Source organism: Festucalex cinctus, chromosome 14, assembly GCF_051991245.1.
Source record: "Festucalex cinctus isolate MCC-2025b chromosome 14, RoL_Fcin_1.0, whole genome shotgun sequence".
NCBI lineage: Eukaryota > Metazoa > Chordata > Actinopteri > Syngnathiformes > Syngnathidae > Festucalex > Festucalex cinctus.
In genome coordinates, this window is record NC_135424.1 from 13257734 (window position 1) to 13267951 (window position 10218).

Here is a 10218-nt window from a genome sequence, read left to right on the forward strand (position 1 = left end):
ACATACAGCCTTTGTGTTTCATGTACATTAGACGATACACATTTGCACATTGCCACACACACAGTCATGCACACATTTCTGAGTGTCTCTTGCTCTGTCATCTATTTTTCCTGGAATTCTCACATAAAGATATTGAAATTGTTTTGATGTTTTATTGGAAAAAAAATAAATATATATATATATATATATATATATCCCAAAATTGGATGCATGCTTTGATATTACAAGGAAGAACTAAAAACATGAGCAAAAACCTTTATAATTCATCTGAAATGATCTATAACCTGAATTCATTATTCATATATAACTACCCTCTATATTTAAATTCGTGCTCTTCCCTACAGAAATTCCAATTGGATCGCGTTCACCTACAGGAAGTGAAGCGCTCCAGTTATGAGCATACTAAAAAATGTGCTGACCAGCTCCTCCTTCTGGGTCAGGTAAGTAATCTTATTTTTTGCACATGTACAGTTTAGTCAATAAATATTTGAACAATGACTTTATACGATTTTTATACGGCTCAAACATGTTTGGATCATTGACACAGAAGAGTTATTGATAATGGGCCTCATGCAGTTTATTCTTTTTTAGTTCAAGACAAATTAAGCAGATAAAAGACAGTTCTGGTGTTGGCGTTTCGCAGCTGTTTGCCTGGAAGTCTTGGAGTTCATAGAGAATTTTGATAAAAGGAGTCCACGATTAGGCTCGGTGGGCGGAAATATTGATTAGCAATATAGCAAAAACCTTAACTGCAACATTTTGTATATTTGTAAAAAATAGAACAGTGATGAACTTTACGTTTTAAAGGGGAAGTCAGGGCTCAGATTTAGAAAGCAGGTGAGCCGTGATTGGTGGTAACCTGAGCAACTGATGTCATTTTCAGTCGACAGCAAGTGACAACAAAATGGCCGCCCCCTGAGATGGATAAAAAGAGCTAATTTTCAATGGCTGTCACTTACGCACAAACTTTCGCTATTTCTCTGCTTTGAATAACAAGTCCATAGTATGACCTTATCAAAAATGTCATGAAGTATACAAGGTTATTGTATGGATTTATGTGTCAATAACAAAACCACTTGTTTACAACTGCTGTAAAGCATTAACCTTTTCGTGCCATGTGGAAATGTGTGTTCAGACAAAAAAAATTGTTTGCATCCTTGAATTTTGAGAAAAGAAAGTCTTTGAATATTGAAATATCAACTTTAAATATAATTTGAAAGGACAACGACAAATTAAAGTAAGAAAGCAAAATAAGAATAAACTAAAATAATAGCAACTGAACAAATAATGTATGTTCCTGTGCCTTTTGGCCTCTTGGGGGCAGTGTGGTGCCGTGCATCCATGGCGTACACACTTAAAGTGAGTACAGAAGAAAGTTGCAATTAATTTCTATTAAAATAACTCGTTTTTCACACATTTGGAAGAATTTGTGCCTTCGTGTAGTATTATCTCACCTGTAGGTATGTGTTCCCATAAGATTTGTGCTTGGCATATTCATTATTTGAAAGAAAAACACTTCCAACGTTGATGCTAACTTCCTGTTAGCATTTGGATGGGAGCTTCCCTTCGCTTTTTGCATTAGCGCTAGACTAGCAATGTTTTAAAAACGAAGCATATTTTATATTTAAATATACATTGGATGTAATTATTGACGTTGTGTGTTTAGTTTTACAGTTAACTCCAGCTGCGGTGTAATTAAATTAAACAGCTTAAAGGGACAACAGAATGACATCCCGCCTACACACTTGGTAGTTACTAATGCTACGCAAGCAAAATGGTGCATTCAGTGTACTTTCACAGCGTCAGAAACTTCGTTTTTCTTCGATAATGTTTTAAGGGGAAAATACTCGGCCATTTGGCCCAATTGGCCGATTATAATAGTGTATTGCCGTACCTAATCTTGTAGGAGTAAGTTACTGTTGCCATGGTAGTGTGCACATCCATTTGTGGCAGGGTGTTTTGTCGCCCTTTCGATTAGCCATCCTTGCTTTATGTTTTGGACCACATGAAGCAAGATGGAGGATAACAGCCCCCTCATTCCTGTGTAGGATCTCTGCCCATGGGGGATTGTAGTCACTGTTGCCTCTCTAATCACAGGATGCAATCAGCAGGCTTTGTATGGGATGTGTGGCACCTATCTAGGCCGAAAGCCTTTACAGCCACCAGATGGAAAGTGCGATCATAAATATAATCCCCCTATAGTTTGGTCATTTCTTGCCGCCTTTCACAGGCTGCTCTTACCGTCATCCATACCTGAGTCATTACATTCTATTGTACTTTGCTTTCAGACGGACCGCGCTGTACAATTACTACTGGAGACGAGTGCAGACAATCCCAGCTACTACTGCGATTCTCTAAAGGCCTGTCTGGTGACCACCATCACCTCCTCTGGTCCCTCCCAGTCCACAATCAAACTTGTGGCCACAAACATGATCGCCAATGGCAAGTTAGCAGGTACGCTTTGAAATGTCATCGCAACTTTTTTGTACTTTGAAGAGGTACATGCGCTCTGCCAAGGTCTGCTTTGCTTCAATTGAATCAGGAAAACTCCAGGCTTGTAATCGAATGAGATGCATTTTTGATGCGATTCATCACCGTAGTGGCGTCTCACCCGCTCACAAAAAAAAAATCAATTTTGCTTCTTATCCAAGTATTGCATCGACAGTATGGCAGTTGTACAGTGTCGCTCGTTATCACACTGCAACTTTCCATCCTGCTGTTTTACCAGAGGGGGTGCAGCTGCTGTGTTTGATTGACAAGGCGGCGGATGCTTGCCGCTACCTGCAGACCTACGGGGAGTGGAACCGAGCCGCATGGCTTGCCAAGGTAATTCGCCACAACTATGTCCAGCAATATGAAGCATCTCTTACTTTTGTGTACCAGAAAAGTTTGGGTGTCTAAAAAAACATATGGAAGTTTTCTGTGTCAGTTTAATAGCAACGCTACAAAATGAATTATGAATGGAAGACTGTAATCCGGGATAGATGCAGGCAAAATGAATCCCTGTTGCAGGGCCTGAGTTGATGCATCTTTGCGGCACACTATATAAAGCACTCCCAGTGTTGAATGTTAGTTTCTGTCAATATTGTTTTTTGTTTGTTTTTTTTTTCCAGCTAATAACAGTTGATTGGGTTAAAATGGATGGATTTATTGTTGTGATATTGTTCACAAACCAATCTAAATCTTTGATAGTGAGCACTTCTCCTTTGCCAAGACAATCCATCACAGGTGTGCCATAGGGAAAACCAGTCACTAGCAAGTCCTTAGGTTATCATAGTTTTGGAATTTTCATTTTAGTTAGTTTTTATTCTGTTTTGTTTTTTAATTTAGTTAGGTTTAATTCGTTTTCAGGGTGGTTCTGTTAGTTGCTAGTTTTAGTTATTTTAATGTTTAGTTTTACTTAGTTTCAGTAATAGTTTTTTTTTTGTTTGTTTGTTTTTTTATATTACTTGGGTGCAATATTTATTAAAAACACCATGATAAAATGAAAAAAGTAACACATTGCTGACCTAGCGAAGGTGCTTTTTGATTAGCTGCTGCTAGATAACATCACTTCTGTGTGACACACTTTCAAACGTCTTTATGCCGGTTAATATTGAAATAAGTATACTTAAAATTACATTTAAAATCATCCACAAAGGTTCATTTATTAAATGAATTACCAAAGGCCAAAACAAAGGACATTTTCGCATTAATTATAGTAAGTTTTAGTCCGTTTTTCATTTTTTAAAATGCATTTTTGTTTATATTTTATTCTGTTAATGATATATATATATATATATATATATATATATATATATATATATATATATATATATATATATATATATATATATATATATTAATATTATTTTATTTTTTTTTAAAGTTTTTTCGTTAGTTTTCGTTAACTACAATAACCTCAGTACTGACTCGTTTTCTGAGTCCCTGACAACACAGATTTAGACTGGTTTGTGAGCAATATTTGAGATGAATGCTGATATTGTGTATGTGGAAGAAGTTTCTGATATTTGAGTTCATCTCATTGAAAAATGGGAGCAAAAACAAAAGTTTTGCGTTTATATTTTTGTTGTGTGTTTTCAGACCCATGATTTTATGTTTGTGGGTGGAATTACGGCCCAAAAAAAAAATAATGCTTTTCTGATTCCCACTAAACGATGTGGTGGGGGGAGCCTATTCAAATTTTGTTGTATCAGCATCTTTGCATGTTTCTTAACTCGCCGCTGAATAATGCATGCATCGTAATGCAGGAAAGGGCTATCTGGAAAGGTGTACAATTTTGCGCTGACCCAGATTTTGTGACGAGCATTGTACGTACTTTTGGTTATGATGTGAGCTGACACGTTACAAAGCTGCACCGTTCCAGTTTGTCCGCCTGATACATGGTTCTTTCATCAGGTGCGGCTCAACCCAGCGGAGAGTTCAGATGTGCTGAAAAGGTGGGCGGAGCATCTCTGTTCTCCACAGGTCAACCAGAAATCCAAAGCCATCCTGGTGCTGCTTTCCTTGGGTTGTTTTTACAAAGTGGGAGAGATGCTACACAGGTATGACATATTGGCTTGTTATGATGTCACCATCAGGCCTTGTCGTTGTTTTGACAAAACAGTCTCACTTTTTCCTGATTTTATAAGTCACTTCAGTTTGTAGACATGTCATGAACGTCAGTCTTTTGCCTCACTATTGAACCGTTTTCTTGATGGCGTCCTCTTTTATGAGGCCTTGCATTCTGAAAGGCCTTGAGAGGGGGCGTGCGATGTATGCTGCAGGGTCAAACACATGAAATCAGGCATCGTGACGTTTTCTGACAATTGCACATCTTTCTTCTCCCTCCCTCCACTCGGCGGCCAGTATGAGGCACTTTGACTCCGCCGCTCTCTTTATCGAAGCCTGCCTGAAATACGGGGTCATGGAGGCCAACGACTCATCTAATATCCTTTTTGAAAACCCATTACGCCGCTCCAAGGACCGTTGATGGATGGAATGTTGCCGCTGCGTTAACTCTTGGCCATCTCTGTCACAGGAGCTCAGCAAATATCAACACCCAACAAAGGAACACAAAAAATGATTTAGAAAATATCGAGAGAGTAAATTAATATTGGTTGTATTGTAATTTGATTCCCTTTCGGTTCTTTATTTGATGGGTGAAGTGATTTGAACATTTACAACCATAAACAGATTTACATAAAGCATGCCAGTTAGTTTTGAAAGCTTGAGGCTAAGAAATAACTCTACTATTTTACAACAGAGATAAATTGTACAGTATTTCATATGACCTTTGACAATCGAATAATGCTGGGGGTACTGTCATGTTCTGATTAATCATCATAGAGGAACTATATACTGTTAAAAAAAATAAATGCTTTAAAAGACTGCACATTAAACTACACATTTAAGGACACATTTTATTGTTTACTAAAGCGACTGTACGTAGAATATTCAATTTCAAATCGCTACTGCCACCTGTTGACGAAAAATGAAACTGCACATAGGCTACCCTCCTTCACATACACAACGTGCACATGACGTCACATCTGCAGACAGCGCGCGGGAAATTCGAACCCGACTCCTTAATTAGTATTGTAAAGTTTTTGGGGGGTTTTTGGAAAAAAAGTTGCATATAGCAGCTTTAAGTATTCCTTCGCACCTTTTTTTACTCTCAAGAAATGGGAGACTATTGTACAACATTATTTTGAGGAAATGAAAAGTAAGACTTTGTCCCTGTTAATTATTATTATTATTATTATTATTATTATTATTATTAAAATTAACCAACAGAAATTAGCAATAATGCTATCGGATAATTATAACTAGGTATGTAATGACATAAAAATGTCACAATATGAACCTCACGATACAATAATTATCAAAATATTGTGGAGAGGTTGGCGATGATAGAGAAAAAGCGCACGATATTGTATAATAAAAAACAATATTGTAAAAACAAATAATAATATTGGGGGGAGCACAATAGCTGTATTTTTTTTTTATATACATAACAGCAGTGACAAAAAGCTAACGCCATGCCAGTAGGTTCATCATCCTCCGCCATTTTTAATTATTCTGTAAACAACAGTAAAGCATCTGTTCCTATTGGTTCAGTGGCGCAAAGTGTCATGAAGTTCACAATGAAGTGTTTGGCTGAAACGGGCAAACAGTCATGATTTTTGACGACAATATCGTTACAAATATCACGAGATTGCCGTTATCGTTACATCAACTGCTACTTTAACACATGCCTGCTTTTCCAAGTTGTCCTTGACCTGACATTTCCACATAAACTGATCGAGGCGGCATTTTTGGACTACGCGCGGCTGCTGCGCTCGCTCGGCCTACGAGAGGGCGCCGCCCTGTGGGCGTCGCGGGCCGGCACGGCTGGCGAGCAGCTGATGGAGGAGCTGTTCAAGGGGGAGGGGGGAGGTCACGAGGTCGTGCTCGATGACGACGAGGCCAAAGTGATCGACTCTTGAAGACGAACGGTCTAACTACTGAGAATTAACCTTGAGCAGGGAACTCCGGTCGCGATGTCTTCGTCAGGATAAAAACGACGAGAGATGAAGAGGACCCGTGGTGTCATTTAGTTCATTTATGGTTTCCCCGCGTTTGTGATTGTGGCGAGTTTTGACATTTCGTCATGTTTTTGTTGTATCGGTGGAACCATCGTGATTGTTGGCAGCTGTGTTTGCATGTTGCTGCTTTAAAAGAGTTTTTATCCCCCCCAGCAAGTGTCGTTATGCACTTTGTTGTTGACTTGTCTGTTAAATGGATATTTTAATATGGTGGGTTTGCGTTATAGTGTGTGCCTGTGTTAAATACATTTTGGAAAAATGTATTTAATTTGCTGTTCTACTGTTGTGATGAAATGCAGCAGTGAGTTATTCCACTTTATTTTATGTAAAGTATGCACTGGTTACTCTCACCATTAACCTTCTCCTTCACCGAATTCCAAAACTTTGCACTATTAATTTACCTTGAAAGAATAATCACTTGTGGGACCATTCCAGTAGTAGAGCGCCTCAATGCGACTTTGCAGGCGTGACATTAAAGTGAACAAAATCTGGCTACGCACAATCCGTTCTGATAAAGGTCCAAGAATATTGACATCGAATGGATTTTTCATTTGATGAATGGATATCCTTTAGTTGAAAGATATTGCAGTATGCATAATCATAGCCTTAATACAGGCATAGCCGATGTTCGTAATTTATAGCCCATTAAAGTGCTCTAGAAGTTATCGAAATCCTTTGAAAAGATTTTTTTCCTCAAAAATATGAGGATATGAATAATTTGTAAACGCGGGGGGGGGTGTTTTAAATATATTTACTATCCATTTTATATGCAGCTTATCCTCACTCGGAACATAACTTTCCTTTTTTAGTATTTAGAACCCATTAAACAAAATAGAAATTAATTTTAAGTCCAAATTTGGCCCATTAAAAAGTCATTTTTGGGCTTCACTGTCTATTCACACACGAGGCTGAGCGTATTGAGTGCTTAAGTAGTTGACATCTGGATGGCTTGTTGTCATGCACATCATCTGCACATTCAAAGAAAAGTTTGCAACTTGTCGCCGTACCTACTCTGCGCTTTTCTCCCCTTTCAACCAACCACCCTCTGTTCATCAAAACCATACGTACGACAATGCATTGACAAGCCAGTGTGTGTTTACCCGCCTTGCGATGTGTCAACCTGTCCTGCAGTCAGACACAAACGTCTTCTGCGGGACCGTCAGTGTGTTACTGTGTTTCATAAACACATCAGTGCTGTTCCTTACTGTGTAACCAAGCAGTGTCAATCTACGTGTACTTCGTGTATCTATTTCACAATTCCCACTTGTATAAGTGGATGTAAAGTCTACATACCGTTGTTCAAATGCCATTACTTAAGCGTGAATGTGATGTGAGGGTGTGCACACATAAGTACATGTTCTCACTTATATATTTACTCCTCTTATCAATATTTTTTACATTGGGTTGCATGGGTTATAAGTCACATTAAAGGAAAAAATATTTTGAAGTAATTATCTTGATCTCATTTTTTTTTTTATTTTTTTTTTTTTTATATATCACAAGAACCTGGCATTTGAACAGGGGTGTGTAGACTTTTTATATCCACGGTGTGAGGAAGAGCGAGTATAGTCACATTCAAAGAAACCATCGATGTGTTTTCTTGCAGCTGTGAATTTTGTTATGCATTGTTGTGTTGGAAGACGCACACATACAGTACACGCAGGACTTTTTAGCCTCTAGCGCCCTGATGCTTTTGTTTATATATTACAAAATAATGTGTAAAATTAAGTCATGTAGCAGGAGCACATATGCCTTTTATTGCGGTCGGTCATTATAAAGTAAACAAGATGTTTTTTTTTTCATTGCCAGTTGATGGTTATGCAGTGATGCTTTAAGGTAGACATCAATCTTAAAAGACAAAATTATATCCGTATGTGAATGGCAATAAAATGAATACTGTATTTACAGTGTTGTGGTTGTCGCTGTACTTGCATATATGCGCACTAGAGGGCGCACTTAAGCTTCTGGATTTTCTTCAAGAGCAGGCTCTCCGCTACAAAAGACCTATTATGGTGAGTCCTATCTGCAGTTCTTTTCTTTCATTACAGCTCAGGTATAGTTAAAATGTTCACTCATTCGTAAAACTGTCTTAAAGTGAATCAGTTCGTGCACAAACAGCTTCCGCCATTCATTACTTCTCCACTCCAAAGGAGGACCAACAGCTGGCCTCCTCTTTGCCTCACATTTATTTATTCATTCAGCAACGTGCATTCTGCTCTTTGTTCCTCGGAGCTCAAGGAGAATAAAGGCAGTGCGAAACAGAAGGCCACACAAATGACTTGATTGTGTTGCTTTTAGAACGGCCCCATGAATAACTACCGGAGAGCCGCTACAACCTAGTCATCAGTATGCAACGTCCTACACAGAATTTTCTGTTTTCTTCTTCAACATGCTGCCTACCACCCAGTTAGCTGGCCCCGAGTGCAGTTACCAAACAACCTCTCTTGCACACAGCTTGTGCTGCAAAACCTGATTATCTTACTTGTAGACTTTGTGCCAAACTTTTTATGCCTTCTCAACCCTGCCTCCTTCAGTATGTCTCTTTCCATGTGGTAATCTTGATGAGAAATGAGTCAAATCTACAATATATTGGCATAATACATGTGATTTTATACAGAGCTGAGCTGAGGAGAAGCTAGTACATAATAAAACGAAATAAATAAACCTGGTTGTTTTCATACTAGTTATTAGTAGTGTTGTTCCGATACCGTTTTTTGGCCCAGCTTTGCAGTATCGACCGATACTATACCGATACTTAAGTTTTTGTTTTTCCCTCAACATGAAAAAGCTGTCCTGCTATTGGTTCAAAGCATTCAAGGACCAATAGGATATCTTAGATCGGCATCCAGTGAACATGTCACATACCAGTGAATGTCGTGCACGAGCAAGTCACAAGATGCTGCATCCAAAGTCCTATATTAGCGTTGGAATTAATGGTATCAGCATGTTACTTGTGAGCAGTCACCGATACCGATACCACTGTTTTAATGCAGTATCGGTATCGAAACAACACTAGTTATTAGCCATTGTGCTATGGGCTAAGTGCTAGCCATTGTTCTTGGGGCTAAATGCTACCTATGTTAGCATCTCCTTGGTAATAAAACTTACTTGAAATTGACATTTAATTGTTACACTTAAATACATTGAGGTTAATGTGATTATCATCCAGCTTTTGTTACCGTCACAGTTCTTTAATTGTGGCATCACACAAACAAAAATTGTAGCCCTGCTATAGACCCTTCCAGTATGACGTCACGTTTAAGTATGCCCCCTTGCGGTGGAGGGCAGGGCGTCAATTCGTTTGTTAGCAGCTAGCAAGCTAAGATAGCTTTAAAACTTTGATATACATTAAGACAAGTATATCCGGACGCAAACGATTTAATGAATGACAATTTGCACCATGAAAGTAATGATCGACGTACTGTTTCAAGCAAAAACAACTCCTTTTTTGTAGATAGCTGCTCCAAACAGCTGGTTTCAATGAGTCGCAGTAATGTAGTGTCCTACTCAGGACATTTTTTGTGTCGCTTGACATATTCCCCACCGTTTAACGAAAACGCTCGCCGAAAATTAAGCTCTCAACGTTCATTTGTTATGGGATGTTTGCCCTCCGTGAGGCGCAGCGGAAGCTAAGCAGTGTCGTCAGCTGGAA

General features: G+C 38.6%; 1 protein-coding gene across 2 annotated transcripts in view; it reads left to right on the forward strand.

Moving 5' to 3' along the window:
- The window catches only part of wdr11 (WD repeat domain 11), a 47080-nt gene extending 38607 nt beyond the window's left edge, over window positions 1-8473 (forward strand). For both annotated transcript variants that reach the window (XM_077495512.1, XM_077495513.1), the window contains exons 24-29: window positions 345-440; window positions 2289-2454; window positions 2729-2826; window positions 4399-4544; window positions 4849-4928; window positions 6274-8473. In XM_077495512.1, the coding sequence (XP_077351638.1) occupies window positions 345-440; window positions 2289-2454; window positions 2729-2826; window positions 4399-4544; window positions 4849-4928; window positions 6274-6467 (780 nt within the window). In that variant the 3' untranslated portion in view covers window positions 6468-8473. The remainder of the gene's footprint in view (window positions 1-344; window positions 441-2288; window positions 2455-2728; window positions 2827-4398; window positions 4545-4848; window positions 4929-6273) is intronic.
- Window positions 8474-10218: the final 1745 nt, after the last annotated feature.